At 39.8% G+C, this 16,976-nt stretch overlaps 1 protein-coding gene across 1 annotated transcript in view; it reads left to right on the top strand.

Annotated features, from left to right (window-relative positions):
* The window catches only part of FCHO2 (FCH and mu domain containing endocytic adaptor 2), a 157,719-nt gene extending 147,635 nt beyond the window's left edge, over window positions 1-10,084 (top strand). The window contains exons 23-26 of the mRNA XM_090038124.1: window positions 2,908-3,107; window positions 4,271-4,335; window positions 7,210-7,374; window positions 7,657-10,084. Coding sequence (XP_089894250.1) covers window positions 2,908-3,107; window positions 4,271-4,335; window positions 7,210-7,374; window positions 7,657-7,679 — 453 coding nt within the window. The 3' untranslated portion in view covers window positions 7,680-10,084. The remainder of the gene's footprint in view (window positions 1-2,907; window positions 3,108-4,270; window positions 4,336-7,209; window positions 7,375-7,656) is intronic.
* Window positions 10,085-16,976: the final 6,892 nt, after the last annotated feature.

Below are 16,976 nucleotides of genomic sequence, written 5' to 3'. Positions count from 1 at the left end.
TCCTATAAAACCCTTGGAATGGGAGGGCACATAGTGCTAGACAGGTGCAAGAATACAAGATTCTGGTATGGAAAAAAGAACCCTAGAGAAAGGAAGGAATTAAGAGAATTCAACCCCCCTGGCTTGAATATTAGGATTAGAGGGTAGGACTGCAGGGAGTCCCTGAATTAGAGGCAGATTGACTGGTATGTGTTTGGAGTCCAAGGCTCCTGGCACACATTGTGCTTATGGGCTAGGGACAGAAATTACACACAAACCAGGATAAGTGACCAGAAACAAGTTCAAATCTGTAACACAACAGAAGCTCAGTATACATAAACTACTTTCACAGTGTCCAAAACCACTTTAATTTAAACCTGGATGGATGTAGCTATCATACTTGGCTGATTTAGGTTAAATCAGTTTATTGAACTTCTATTCCAGATCCCCTCCAGATTCAAGTCGGTTTGCAGTGCCCCAACATCCCAGGATGCTTTGTACCTCCCCTGCAAATCCCACGTCCTGGGGTGGGTGGGCTAGCCTTGACCCAAGCTCTCCAGTCCAGACAAGCATGGAGGCAAGGCATGCTCTAGAGCACCCCCTCCTCCCCAGCTTCTGGCCTGGGCCACTGCAAGCATATGGCTGCACTTCTGGAATCAAAAGCAAATCTCTGTTCATTTGCTTATTGGTTCAATCTATACTGTTCAGACTAACCAGTGAAGATTGAATTGATTGGGCTTTTTGATGTCTGTACTTAGCCATGGTGTGATTAATGTATAAATGGTAGCAGTGATGCACATTCAGCTGATCTGTGGTGCCTTAAAGTGGCAAGTCAGCCACGAAGATACTCAACAAAATGTGTGGATCATTTTTGTTGCTCATTTAGATGATGCAGTAAACTGAACGTGTATCATTTTCCCCCATCCCAGTGCTGATAATCAGCTGATTATTGGCTTCAGATGGGTCAGCATTAGGACTAGGACAGCTCTGGTTCTAATACCAAAACTGGGTTCTCCTCAGTAGGAATCTGGCAACCCCCACAGCCAGCAGCCTTTTCTGTCCCCTGTGGGGGCTGCAGGGCAAGGCATTTTAAAGTGTTGGGGTGTGGGGAGATGGCCTGCAAGTATGGGTTTTAGATATTCCAGGGCTCTGGCTCCTGTAGGGCGTTGGCAATGAATTTATAACCCAGATATCTTGTTCTCCATTCAATACCAGGCAAATTTTATTGATGCACAATGATAGCAAATGAGAATAATGCAGGCAAGATGGGCAAAATAAGCTCCCTCTCTAATTCTGTATCTACCAGTCCTAGGGCTGTCACAGAGTGCATCTGGCCAGTATGCAAACTTCACCCTCTGGTTCTTTCTTGAATGTCAGATGTCAGAAGCGTGGAGGTCAAGGGCTGAGGCCCACCCCCATGAGATAGATGGAGATGGGTTGGTGGTGTGCCCTCTGTCCATGGTGGTCTCAGGGTCCCCCTTCAGGGACCCGTTGCTGCTCTGAAATTCCTCCTATACTTTCTCCCCTCTGACTCCTCATTCATGGTTACCATTGATTGTTTTTCCTGTGGTTGTCATACTGCCCATGTTCTGTTCTGTCAGCATATTCTTTTGATTCCCAAACCCATCACATGCATACATCTTTATTTGGTTATTTACTAGTGGCTTAATTTGGTCTGTTCACTAAAACTGGAAATCCCAAAGGCTCTGCAGCTAGTCACTGTAACCTGGCCACCCCAGCAGAGTCCCATATCCCTGTTATGAAACAGTATGGTACGTCTTCAGTTTCCCAGCTTGTGTCTGCTGGCTTCAGACAGTGGGCCTTGAAGGAAACTTTGTCACAAACAGGCTTTTAGAAACCAATAAACCCTTGCCATTCCCTTAGACCATTATTCTAATGCATATCTACTTTACCTACAAGCCAGTTCCCAAAAGCAAATGTCTAAATAACATTTTCTAGCCATCAGGGATCCTCTTGAACCAGACTGGGGCTGCCCAGGACCAATCAGTTGATTGTCATTCCAAGCCCTAGATGTCAAACTGCACCTGGAGCTGTTCCAGAGCTGCCAAGGGCTGGGCTTACAACCAGCTGATTGTCAGTCCCTCATGCATCCTTTCAGGCACTCAGCTTTCAATTTGCTGGTGCAGGTGAGCTTGGGATCACAATCTTGGGCTCCCCCAATACTGAAAAATAAAAAAGATACAATTGGGATTTGATCCCTGATCCCAAAATAGCACCTGCTGCCATGCACATCCCTTTTCACCATTAAATGAACATGTCAGGGGCTTAAGGAATGAAGGGGTCCAGAGAGCTGCTCATGAGTGCAGGGAACTCAGCTAAACAAGCAGTAACATGCAACCCTCTAGTGATTGGAAAATATTGCTTCTAAACTTATGCTGAATACCTGTGCTGTGATTGCTAATTATCCTTTGCTATCTGCTGCTTAGTTGGTTAGCTCAGGATGTCACATGGTTTGTAAGGGTAAAATGGGACATCTCCAGGCACCTTTCTTCAAATATACAATGCAAAAGATGACATTAAATTGACCCCAGTATTTTGTCCTGGAAAAGACAAAGAAGGAGATTTGAGCACTGTGGGAAGTAACTATTGAAAACAAATGAACAAAAGACTGAGTTAACATTAGCAAAAGACAACCAGAGAAATTATAAAATAAAATGAAGCCTTGCTTCAGTCATGTTTCCAAGTAACCCAACAATGCTGCCTTTAGGTATAAAGCAATATATATCAGTTTAGTGCAATTAAGTGAGGCTTTCTGAATTCACTGGGGGGGGGGGAGGTAATAAAAGGCCTTTATGATTATTAATTTTCACTTCTCAAATATAATCTTTATAACTTTGTTGTTGCTACCATAGTTCTGTCAGCAAGTAAAGAATCTCTTATTGTTATAAATGTTTTACTTTCTTAAAGGTATCTTCAAATGGCATCCAGTCCACTCCCTTGAATCTTGCTACCTACTGGAAATGCAATGTAAACACTACTGATGTTAGAGTGGATTATAAATATAACCCAGAGTCTATGACTGTGCCCAGTACACTATCTAACGTACAGGTTGTGGTACCAGTTGACGGAGGAGTAACAAACATGCAGTCACTTCCCTATGCAAAATGGTAAATGTGTTGCATTTTTATTGTATCTTTTCTGACTGTTTCAGATCACTGCAACTAAATTTGTTCTTTTGATAGGAGTTTTTCATTAACTTTACTCTTGGTAACCTGAGGAACACATTCTCCAAGCTAATGGCTATTTCATGTTGCAGACAACTACCTTAACCACCAGGCTGTTATCTACATTTAGCTGATGTGGGCTTTTGAAGCTTGAAGTGAAGCCTAAAGTCTGTTTTAGAAGAACACTTCTATCATTCCTCCTGCACTACCTTTTCTTCCTCTCACTTCTCTCTCAAAAGCCAGTCACCTGTGCAGAAATAATTTTATGAAAAGCCAGATTACTTCTCCAGTAACGAGTTCTTTAAAATCATTATCTCTACAGGGACAGTTCCCCAATTTTTTTTGTTCTTTTTTTATACGTTTTTCCAGACACACTTCCCTGCATTAGTAGGTGCATCATGAGCAGGTTTAGGGAGGTGATAGTTCCCTTGTATGCGGCATTGATGAGGCTCCAGCTGGAGTACTGCATCCAGTTTTGGGCGCTGCACTTCAAGAGGGATGTGGATAACCTGGAAAGGGTTCAGAGGAGGGCTATTCATGTGGGTGAAGGCCTGCAGGTAAGATCCTATGAAGACAGACTGAGGGACCTGAATCTCTTCAGCCTTCACAAGAGAAGGCTGAAGGGTGATCTTGTGGCTGTCTACAAACTCATTGGGGGCCAGCAGGGAATAGAGGATACTTTGTTTACCAGGGCACCCCTTGGGGTTACTAGAAATAATGAACATAAACTGAAGAAGAATAGATTTAGATTGAACATCAGGAAGAAATTTTTTTCGGTGAGAGTTGCCAAAATATGGAATGGGCTTCCAAGGGAGGTGGTGCTTTCCCCTACCTTGAAGGTGTTCAAAAGGGGATTAGACAAGCCCCTGGCTGGGGTTACTTGACCCTAGAACTCTTTCCTGCCTAGAGCAGGGGGTTGGACTTGATGATCTAATCGGTCCCTTCTAACCCTAAAAATCTTTGACAATTGAATTTAGGGCAGAAAAAAGAGCATTTGCCTTTTTACAACCTGTGTCTAGATACTAGTCTACTATTCTACATGCGTCCTCCACTTAGGACATACCTCAAAAACTGTTGTTGGTAAGTAACATGGATTTCTCTTACAGGAATGCAGAGCAGATGAAAGCTTACTGGAAAATATCTGGTATCTCAGAAAAATCAGAAAATGGAGGTAAGTGTGAGAATTGTGTTGGTAATTCTTATAGAAAAAGTATTTAAACATTCATACCATTGTCTCTTCTATTTTGCTTCTTCCTTACCTGTGCTTATGTCATTTTCCATGCCACCTAAGAATCCCAGAGCATCAAGAAGTGTGGATGTGGATCTGAACACGTCTGTCTGTGATCATAAACTGCTCAAGATAGAGCCACTGCATTTTAAGTCTTATAAAGCATAAGTCAGCGCTTAACAATAATACAAAAGGAATGAAATTATTCAGTCTTCATTTTCTTAGTGACTATGGAAAACTAAACTGACCTATAATATAAAAACTAAGATACGCAAGTACAGGCAGTCCTCAGACTTATGACGCAAATGGGTCCTGAAAACCATGTCTTAAGTCAAAATGTTGTTAATTGGGAATCAGTTTTCCCATAGGAATGGTGTTACAGGTGCGGGATTGGTTCCTTTACGACAGTCAATACTGCGTGCAGCTGGTAAGTGGAAGGGGAGGGAGAAGGGACATGTGGGGTGGGGGGTAGATCAACACCCTCTATAGAGAGGGAGGGATCAGAGCCAGGCAGGCACGGGGAGGGGGGTCAGCTCCTGCCACTGCGCGCTGCTTGACTGGCAGTTCCAGGAGGGCATGGGAGGTGTGTGCCCCCAGATCTGAACAGGGTGGGGTGGGGGGTGGTGGGACTGCTCCAGGCAGGTGGCAGTGGCTATGGCAAATTTTCAGGTGGCTGCAGCCCCCCATAGCCCCCACTTTGCCCCACCCTGATCTGGGGGCACATGCCCCCCATGCCTTCAAAACTGCGGCTTCATCCAGGGGACTTGGGGAGGGGGGACAGCTTCTGCTACTGGGTACCACTTGTCCAGAGACAGCACAGTAGCTCTGCCCAGTGCCTGTCCCACCCTGGCTGGGCGAGTGGCGGAAAGGCATGGAGGGAGGGTGTGTGCCTCCAGATCGGGGCGGACAGCAGAGCAGGGGCTATGGAGGTGCCACAGTCACCTGAAAATTCACCATAGCCCCCCCACCCAGAGCACAGCCCAGTGCAGTCCCAGCCCCCCCCCCACAGAGATGCAGGGTCGCACATCCCCCTCCGCCCTTCTGGACCAGTAGTAGTAGTGGGAGCAGCAGCAGGAAATACTGGTCAAGCCACCAGATGAGCAGCACATAGTGGCAGTCTTGGTCCCAGTCCCTCCCTCACCACAGGGGACATTGATCTGCCCCCTCCCATGCCCCTTCCATTCCCCCTCCCCTTCCACCACTTACCAGCTGTGTTGACTGTCGAAAAGACAAAGCCCACATTGGAACATCGAAATGGGATGTCAATTTATAAGCGTCGTAAGTCACAGTAGTCACAACTCAAAAAGTCGTAAGTTGAGGACTGCCTCTAACTTGACTGAAGCCCACTGTGTGTACTAATGCTGGCATAAAATTCTCTGGATCATAGGAAAGTAGGGCTAAAAGGACCTCACAAGGTCATTTAGTTGAGTCCCCACCAAGGCATGATTGTTCCTGACGAACCTGATCTTGAAAGTTTCCAAGAATGGAGATTCCACTATTTCTCTAAATGGCCTGCTTGACCATCCATAATCAGAAAGTTCCTCCTCATCTCCACCTTAAATTTCTTCTGCTGAAGCTTGAGGCTATTGATCCTAGTCCTGTCCCATATAACCACAGAGAAAACAGCCCATCTCCATCCTCTCTAATCACCCTTCAGTTATTTGAAGACTTGTCTTTTGCTCTCAGTCCAGTAGAAGAATTTGTTGCACCTCTATATGATCAAACACCATGTTGACAGTCAGCTGCAGGGCTGTGGCTGTGTGGAAGTTTGCATCAGCCAAGAAACAAATATACAATAAAAGACAGTATAGTTTTTTTTTTTCCATCAGTAGACTTCAAAGCAGTTCTTAAAAGGCAAGTATCATTATCCCCACTTCGCATGGGGAAACTAAGGTGCAAGGAAGTTGTGATTTGCCCAGTCTGCAACAGAAATGGAACTGATTTTAAATTAATTGAGATTATTTAGAATGATCAGTTACAAAACAAAGTATTTCACCTAGTGACCCTGCATCAAGCCCAACAGCATTTTGAGGTGCTGAGTTCCCAAAAATGCGTACGGTAGGATTAACTACCTTGCAAAAAGGAAATGTTATTGAATCATAAAAAGAATAATGGAAATCATTTCACCTCTTACTCCCAAAATTCCCTCCCCTCTTATAATATGGGAACAGAAGAACACTTATTTAGAATCAATAAATGGAATACATTCATTATACCATGATTAAAGATGTAAAAAATTAATTTCCACGTGTCTTGTCTAGACGAACAAGGTATTTTTTACAGTGGTACAACTTCCCTTTTGTTACAGCCTTCTTTGACAGCTGTCCTGGAACAGAAAGGCTCACAAATTTTACTAGTGTAGACTCATCCAGGTCGTAACAACAGTTACTGTAATTAGATTTAGATTCTTTCCTCTTTGTAAAGTGCTTTGAGATCTATTGATAAATAATGCTAGTGGTGATAAGAACTAGGCTGGGGCAGTGTTAGAAGCTGAAACATTGACTGTAGTGGAAATCAAATGTCACATTTCATGGAATAAAATTACAGATCGTGTGAATGTCAGGAAGAACGCTTTTCTCTGTACAGCCTTGTAACGTTGAGTTCATGATGCTTTCCCTAAAGCATTGTTAAGCAATGATCACTCTCCTAAGCAGAACACTGCAGGAACAGGCCAGTAATGTTATCTGTTATGAAAATGTATATATCACAGTCCCAGCTATTAGAGAGCACTATATTACTTCACTCTGTTTACTGTTTGGGCTTTATGAGACAGGTTGTTCTATTTTACAATAGCAAGACATTTAGTTGTATTTTTAGGTTCTGGATCCCTCAGGGCAAAATTTGATCTATCAGAAGGACCCAGTAAACCAGCAACTCTTGCAGTGCAATTCATTAGTGAAGGAAACACCCTTTCAGGAGTAGACGTAGAGCTAGCAGGCACTGGCTATCGGCTTTCCCTACTTAAGAAGAGATTTGCCACTGGTAAGTAAGAAACTGAGATGTTTATATATTTGAACTAACATGAATTTACAAAATTATTCTTGCTTATTTTTATATAGTGTCTAATCTGGAAAAAAAAAAAGCTTGCAATATTTCTAGGATGTATGATAAAATGGTTATTTGTACAGAACAGCTGAACAAAAACCCTGTTTGCAGAAAAACATTGACAGACTTCCTTTTATCTGCTATTTTGAGTTCTTGTTTTACTGTAAAATAGAGTTACTCTGAACATTGTAACTGCAGAAATTTGTTTTTTTTTTTCAGGACGGTATATGGCTGATTGCTGATGAATCTGAAAAATCAGTAAATCAAAAGAGCAGCTGAAGCTCACTCCTCTCTCTACCTTTGAAACACTATTTTAACATGCATTTTTTTTTAAACATTGACCTACTTTGGGGCTGACTACAAAAGTAAAAAAATGCACTTTTTTGAAGAAGTCATTTTGGAAAAAAATATATTTATAATAGCACTGAAGTGAACTTCAACACTGTAAATGATCAACTGCAATATTTGGGAAACTTGTTTATTCAAATTTAAGTAAATTTATATAGACTAAGTCAAAATAGTAATCATTAGATGTATTGAAAGTGTATGAAATTGTATGTTGTTATAAACATTACACCTGAAAATGTAGGAGAGCAAGCACAGAATATTTTAGCTTTCCATAATATTATTCATAGGGAATATCAGTTTTCTTAATTGCCAAGGTTCAAATTAAACAAAGGTAACAACATTTCAGATAATTCTGTCCGCCCACTCATACCATATTCATGTGCCATAAAATCAGTTAAGAGTTAGAGACGTAAATAAAACGTATTCTTTGATTCCCATGTACCATATTTTAATAAAGTATAAGTTGTTTTATATAAGATTTACTTTTTTCTAAGTGCAATGTGTTAAAAATTGCAAAAGACAGAAGAGATATTTACTTCTGCAATTAGCAAACTTTATGGGAGTTGTGATTGTTTGAATTAATGCTGTAGATTAATTTATTTTTGTATGGATTGCATAACATTTGTGCCTTTTTTTTAAACTGTGCCTGTCCAATTTGTTCTTTAATGTGCCTCACTTCCTTTTTCAAAGTCTGGCTCTTCCCTACTGAAAATGTGTCATATTTGTGTAATGCATACAACTTTATAAAATTCTTCGACTGGGATTTAGAAGGGAAATTTAGAAAAACTGGAGATCGCTTTATAAGATGGTTTCAAATACTGGATTACTTCCTCATGGGGTAATTGCAATAAATGCAGCCAGTGTAAAGGGAAATGCATAGTGCAGGACTTTATATTGATAGAGAACTTCAGTATCAAAGTTTCAGCTTTTAATATCACCAAAGATGTGTGAATTCTGAAGGTACATTGAAGAATGATTAAAACAGAATATTTTTTAATGTAGCATTTCACTACATTCTGACTGCTAAGTCTTTGGAGATTTCAAGTGCTTTTTGATTCGTGTGACATGAATGTAATGTAGTACTTTATGAGGAATAGCATTTTGGAAAGGTATATTTTTTGCCAGCAGGAAGGCAGTGTACAACCAGCATATTACTAATTTTAAAACTGATTTTAAAATACCAGTTAGTAGTATTTCCTTTTCCTTAATTGTTTTGCTACATCCTAAACGTATGGAAATGATCTGAAGCAACACATTGGTAACATTACTTAAAGCAAGTTATTAATTAAAAAACTGTTATATATTATGCCGTTTGTTGGACATGTCCTTGTTAAATACAGAAATAAAATATTTTGGGGCAGAATAATAATAAGCAGGATGGGAATTTTATAATGATTCTAAATACCAGGGTCTATTCATAATATACATTGGAAGCAATAGTAAGTTGTGTGTGAAATAATTCATGTAAAACCACTAATGACTGGACTATTAAGCTTTTCAGCGAATGAATGACTCAGACGCATATAAATTCTAATGCGCACTATATAGTTTTAGAGACAAGATTTCCTTTATTAAGCAGTGTACAGTACAGTATGTGTTTTATATGTACTTGTAACAATCTGATTAGATTTGACTGGAGCAGTGCTTATGGCTCTTAATTTGCTAAAATGTTAATCTTCACTGAATTATGACAATAACTAGTATTTCTAACTCGTGTTGTAATTGGCATTTTAAAATGATACACAGCCTTTTACTGGAATCTTAATTGTAATCTGCTTTGCAATCAAACAGTGTGTTTAACCTGACAGTTAATATTTTATTATTGCAATCCAAAACTATTTTACTTTGTTTTTAATCAAGTATTGCTTAAATTTCTAAATTAATGAAGTAGTTGAATTTCAGCACATTTAAACTAGCTTTCATACCAGGTGATCAAACATACATTTGTAATGGGTGCAGGTTACAATTTTGAAGCCATACAAGTTTATATGTTCTTTACAAAAAAGTCCATAAAAAGTGTTAAAAAATCATTTAGATATCTGATGAGAAATATATGTAGCAAGCTGGTTCTTGCTTGTGTATACAGTGATATCCTTTGTAGCTGCCTCCTATTGAAAAAAATGAATTTGTAAACACAACTCTAAAGGAGATCAGTTTTTATGGATTGTTACAACTTCAGATTGTAAATTAGAATAATACAGTTTATCTTACCAAAATTGTAAATACTTTTGATTTTCATCAAATGTAAATTTTACAGAAATGTTGCACCCATAATAAACATGTAATATATAATTTACAAGTTGATTTATACGTGTATACTTTTATTGACGGTGCCCTAAAACTTCCAACCAATGAAAGAATTACTTGTTTACAGATAATATCAACTACGTTCAGCAGTTAGCTCAGTATTCAAAAGCATTGGTAAATCTCTACTGTCTCCAACTGAACTGCTGTATAGGCAAAACAAAAATCACAAAACTGGGGGCATGAATGGAAAATAGAATTCTACAAAGGCTAGAATCTTGTGCTGTCTTATAGATATTAGCAATTTTGGCTAGCCTATTCCTAGTAATGACTGTTAGCAAAATGATCAAATTCAAGTTGATTTTAAAATGTATATCTGAGTTGGTTTCAGGCCTCTTTTCTAATAGACATCTAAATTAGATGCCTTATTTGCTCCGGACAGCTAAACATTACGCCAGACAGGTGGCACTACTCCAGGTGAGCTGCCCTGTAACCCAGAAGTAAGGTAACCACAGCCATGAGGCACCACTGGCAGGCCAATCAGCTTAGGGATAAGCTAATTGACCCTGTAATTCAGTTGTGCTAATCAGTCTACCAGCATGCTGCAGGAACACAACTAAACTGCTTCCAGTTTAGGAGGCAGGCTGTCTGGAGCAACACAGCTTGAGGGCATTGCGTTCTCACTTAGTGAATTTGCTATGTAGACCTGGCTGGAGACTTGAGGATCACCAATCTTTAGGATTTCTTAGTATGAGCTGGTGAGGGTGGTATACAAGAGGAGGGATACAAGACACTAGTCTGTCTATTTTTTCCTTTCTATGAATTCATGGTATCAGGCATCTACTAAGCATTTAAAATCAATTGAGATACCCCTCTCCCCTAAACACACTTCAAATTAGCCCACATAAAAGCTGGCAAAGAAGACAAGAAAATATTTAATGTTTTCCATAAAGACTTCTGTAAATGTCCTTACTAGATTTACAAAACTAAGTTTTTTCATATAATTTAATTTTTTACATACACATAAAGAAACAGATAAGGAAACATTTAGTTTTCACTTGTAACACAACATAAGCCTAAACCCTCCAGCAGTTAGCATTTTGGACTGGTAAAATTTGGGGGTGCAGAAAAAAGAACGGTTAAGGGAATTGTATATTGATTTACTCCAAACTCATAATACATCCTGCAAATGCAGGAGGGAATCCAGGAAGGAGTGTCTGCTCTGTGAACATTCCTCCCAAACTCTGAGTAGTGTGAAAAAACGTGTTCCCTGGCACAGACTTTTCCATTATCTTCATTCAGTTTGTCTCCATTAGCTGCAAATGCAGACAAACTGAATGAAAATCTCTGTAGCAAGCAACACACTTTGTTCCAACCATTCAGCATACCTTCAACTCTGCAAATATTGCTTTTCACAATTTAGAAATCTCAAATGATCATGTTTCAAATGACCATGTTGCTAGAATATGCTCTGCTATAATATGTTCATCCTACAAGCTGTTACAGTTCAGCTTTCATTTTGCCCAGGATATCTGTACGCATGTGAACAGTTACCAAATATTGGCCTGGTATAGACATTATACTTTTACCAGTATACGTGATCAGAAACCAGTCTACACCCATAACAGAAGTTCATCACACAAACTGGTTTAAAAATGGCAAAACCTGGTCTAAGATTTGCCTCTCCCCACACCAAACTGTGACTGTGTGTTCTGTTTGCTACCAATCTAAACCAAGCTGCTTACCGAAAACCATGTAACTTAGATCAGTTCCACCTTGGGCTTTTTCAATGTCTGTACCTATTGACTGCAAGTCTTCACTCCCTACTGACTTATTTTAATTTGATCATTTGTTCATGACCTGAGATAATCATCCTGTTAGCTATTCTCACAAAGAGCATGGAAATAAGGCATATGGGGTATATTTTTCTCCCTTTAAAAACACAGGAGTTTGTTTCATTTAATACACAGAGTTGTGGTGACCTCCAGTCCCATTACCATTGGTTCCCATGCAATATCAATTATCCTTAGCCACAAATTAAAAATGGTTTCACATAAATTCAGATGTGTCAAAAAGTAATAGCACTCTTTTCTTCCCCCGGTGTTGGCTCACTGTTGAACACATTACTACAATAATCAGTATTTCTGTCACAATGGAAAGTCAGACACCAAGGACCTGGTCTGAGTGTCATTCAGATGTAAATCAGGCGTAACTGAAATATGTAGCATGTGAGTGAGATCAGAATCCAGACCATTCTGTCCTTGTCATTTTAAATGAACAAACTGCACTTAATACTACTGCAACTACAAGAAACTGGTTTCATGCTGTTCCAACAGGTTTTGCCCTGAAAAGCAAGCTGTTTTATATATTAGATAACAGTACACTTGAACAATTACACTAATGCTAAATATTTTAGATCTTGGCAAACCTTGTAGAACATTTGAAGGCTATATAAGACATTTCAGTTTATCTACTGGAACACTGTAGGGTTTAAGAAACCAGGTGTGTCTATTCACTAATTAACCAGAAAAGCCAGGTATCATGCCAACCATGCCATTAAAAAGTATGCCTGTTTCAGAAAAGTTAATAGATGTATTTGAGCATTTATGATACTATTATTCTTGGAAATGTTACATAATGGGATTCTGTTTCAATCATCACTATTTATTTTTTAGATACATCAGGAATTCCTTCAGGGCAGACTGTATCAAGAAACATTTCAAGCTATTTGCTGCTTAAATCTCATGTTAAATTGCAAGTAGTGTTCTGGATCAAATTGATAAGCTAGTCTCTTGATTAAAAACATAAGTTTTACCTTGAACTCTGTATAGTATTGTACTATGTGTGTTTACTCTTATATTGTATATTACCTGTCTCCTTGATGTGCAATCTTATTTTCCCTTAGTAAATTTAATTCAATACCTCTGAAAGCTATAGGAATCCATATTTACATAAAACTACTGGATTAAAAGCAATACACTTTTAGAAACCAAATGTCCTTATGAGGGTTGCTTCCACCCCAATTACCTTATTATTAAGTTGAACAACAGAGCAGATTAGTGTTTCTTCATCTTAGTTTTTGAATGCCAACATTTTCTTTGTTTATTTCCTCTTCATTTTCATGTCTTTTTGCTCAGTTTTGTTGCTTACCATAATCCTAGCCTATTTTGCACGTAACATTAACATTAACATTGGACATCTCTTGTTTATCCTTCTATATAATCTCATTTTCTTAACACCTTTTTCTTTTTAATATTCTCTATTTCCTCTTGTTTTATATCTTACCAATTAAATGACTAATGGTCTTTTCAACTCCTGACAGGCCATCTTTTTTTAAGTCACCTTCTGAACAGGATTTTCATTTCCCAAATGCTACAGTGAGAAAACCTTACTGCTGGAGGAGCTTTCATCTGAATGGGCAGTGGTGATGAGTTTCAGACCTCAAATTCTTGCTGGCAGTCATAGACTTATAGAGTATTTCTGTCCGTTCCATTTTGAATATAGAGAAGGAAGGAGGTCTTCAGACAAGCAGCATTTCTTCAGCTCTTTCTCTGGCTTTTCATAGTTTCTAGGGTTGGAAGGGACCTGAGCAGATCATCCAGTCCGACCCCCTGCCATGGCAGGAAAGAAAACTGGGGTCACATGACCCCAGCAAGATGTTCATCTAACCTCTTCTTAAACACCCCCAGGGTAGGAGCCTGCACCACTTCTCTTGGAAGTTGGTTCCAGACCCTAGCCACCCTGACTGTGAAGTAGCACCTCCTGATATCTAACCTAAACCTACCCTCTGCCAGCTTGTGACCGTTATTCCTGGTCACTCCTGGCGGTGCTTGGGGGAACAGGGACTCCCTCAATGCCTGCTGATCTCCCCTGACTAGTTTATAACAGGCCACAAGATCATCTCATCCCACCAACTTGCTCTGGGTCCTTTAAAAGACCCTCCTTATCATACATACTTTTAATGATCAGGATTCCATTATCTTTCAGTTGGTGCAGTCCATCCCTGTTCTCTCGCCCTCTGGCTGTTGGTATCAATCATCAAGCAAGACATGTCTTTCAAACAATAGTGACAAAAGGTGCCAAAAGAACCAGCTGCTTGCTAATTTCACAACTAAAACCCTGCAGAGGTGATCTTAAGACCACAGTTGCAAAACAAATCCCACCTGTTCTACCTCCTTTAAGACCAGACCAGTCGATCCCAGTGCCAGCCACTCTTCTCTTAAAATCTCTTTTCCATGACGTGGTTCATTCAGCCTGATTGTTGTTTTCTTAGCCTTGCTACTGCACAGCCCTTTTCCAGCTTGTTACCCTCCTGTTTTACTAGGGAGTCTCAGTCAGTGTCCTGCAAGATCCTTTTAAGAACACCAAGCAACATTAGCACTGTTAGGTGTGCAAACACTGGCACCTGGTTCACAAGATATAAACCCCAGTATTTCAAATAGGAATTCACAGTGTCAAAAACATTTATTTATTAATTTATTAAATTTATAATGCTACCCTTCCCAACAAAGACATTGGTGGCTTATAGTAAGAGAACTGAATAACTTACAGCACAGAAGAATGACAAGAGAAGAAAACAACCTACAAGGAAACTAGAATATAAACATAAACCAATCTCAGCCTAGCTTCATTAGCTAAACACCTGTCCAACTAAGGAGGTCTTGCAGTGCTTCCAAAAATATCCAGGCTCAGGCTCTGCCAATTATGGTCTGAGTTCTCTGCAACATGAGAATTGCTCTATTTTTCTGAAATCAAGAAATGAGTGAAAGCTAAGACCTGGCATTTTCCAACAGACAGTCTAAAAAGGCTGAGAAACAAAGCATTAGACACTAATAACTGATTTGCTGTTTGTCAAGACACATGAAGTTAACTATCCTTTCTAAGAAGATTAACAGTATTTCACAACTCTCAGATATTATAGGGGGTTGCTGCCACTTCAAGAATGGCAGCAGCATTGAGGCAGCTGGATCCTCTGGTGTAGATGCAAATCTGCCAGCAGAAGGAATTTTTCTGCCTCCAAGAGCTGTCCCTGTGAACAACAGACCCTCTGCTGGGAGAGCTGTTTCAGCTACGCTGTGATCAAACCCGCTGCTAAAACAGCTTTACCAGCAGAACTTTAATGCAGCAAAGCCAGAAAGTGGATACATTTCATACGTCCTGCAAAGGATTGTGGATATCTGTATAATGTTGGTGGAACATATTGCCATGCAGAGATCTGAATTCTGGCCGATGCTCCTAGGCCAAAGAAACAGTCTCCAGATGCTGAACATATTATTACTCTGTAACAGCCTTTGTGACTAATTCAAAGCAGTCAGTACAGAGCTTTGGAAGTAGAGGTGCCATAAGGAAAGAAGCAGAAGGTTCCAAAGTCTGCCCACAGTAAAGAAAATGGAGAATTTTATGCATCTGAGACAACTATCTTACCATCAAATAATAAATATTTGGCATTTTCAAAGAACAAAGTCCAGACTGGTTTCTTAGAATCTACTAAGAAAGTAATAATTAGAAGTAGAGCTTTGCCTAAGAACATGAATGGCTGAAAGCAACATTTGATAGACATCAAAACTGAAAAGCTACACAGAGCTGTCTGCTACCTTATGAATACAGCTGAATCTGAAGAGAGTAGATCTAAAAGCAAGGTGGCAAAGTGTCAGAACCATCAGCTATATATTTGCAAATTGACCTTGCTCAAGAAATATCAGCAAGTGACTCTGACTTGGAAAGGGCTTATGGTGTATTGAAGTCTGAAATAAATCCTGTTAAACCTGGGGCAATTACAGTAATGTTTTGTGTTTTACCAAAAAAAAAAAAAATCAGATATACAACAAGAAAGGAAGCTTACATAGAGATCTTAATGCTGAAACTTGCATACCAGTTACAAACTGGGTAGACAAGCGGTTCTCAACCTTTTTAGGTGCAAGGCACCCCAGTCAGGCTCAAAGCAGCCCTCCATAACTACTGAGAGTTGAGCAGCACCCCATTTTAAAAAACAGTTTATTTATTACAGTGTTTGTCTCCTTGCAGAGGAGCTGGACAGTGGGAGGGCAGGGCAGCAGATAGGCAGGGACAGCCAGAGCCTGCCTTTAATCTAGTCATTTTTGGCATCTTATGGCTGAGGCACAATGTCTGAGCTTTAGTCTCGTCCCAGAAAGACGGGCCTTACAAATGTCTCTTTTTGCTGTTAAGAAGGCCGTATTCCTGACAAAGGCTCCATCTTTCTCCAAATGAATCAGAAAGGCCAAAACATTTACCTCAATTTCTGGCTGTTCTAGTATTAATCAGTCAACAGTGTCTCCAACTCAAAGAATCAAAAGTTGAAAAGAGGTTCAACGGCACAAAAAGCATTCAGTCAGTGCTGGCAGAAGGCCTCAGGCGTCATCTAGATATAGCAAACAATCAATACAAGCTCCTGCATGTCAGTTAGGTTCTGGAGTGGCAAACAAGCACTGTAGTGAGGTACAAACACAGCACCAATCACCTTCTCTGGTACGATCACAGAGGAAACTAAAGAGCCTGTCCCTAACAAATGGGATGTTGTCTTATATCCAGGGTCATCTTATTTCTGAGTAAATACAATAAATGAATCGGCATTTTCGGATGAGAAATATTTTGTTGGAAAAATTTCAACCAGATTTATTAGCAGCATGAATAAGTGCAGCAGCAGTGAGCCCACTGCATGCCACTCTCCCCTTCTGGTCTGACAGATGTTGCAGGAGAAGCAGTGTTGGAGTTTGAGTTAGAAAGACCATAGGATTTATCCTTGACCAAGTCACATTCATTAGATTAACACTTAAGTGAGCACACTGGGTGTGCCTTTAACCATCCAGACTGGCCTGCATTAATGTCACTAGGAAGAATGTGTTCAAGCCTTGTCTGAGATTTTAAAAAAAACATGCCACATGGCAAAGCTCTTGTGAAACTTATGTTGCCACCATCTCCATTATAAC

This window comes from Crocodylus siamensis, chromosome 3, assembly GCF_052110815.1.
Source record: "Crocodylus siamensis isolate JL-2025a chromosome 3, ASM5211081v1, whole genome shotgun sequence".
In the NCBI taxonomy this organism is placed as follows: Eukaryota; Metazoa; Chordata; order Crocodylia; family Crocodylidae; genus Crocodylus; species Crocodylus siamensis.
This window is presented reverse-complemented; position numbering and strand designations above follow the sequence as displayed.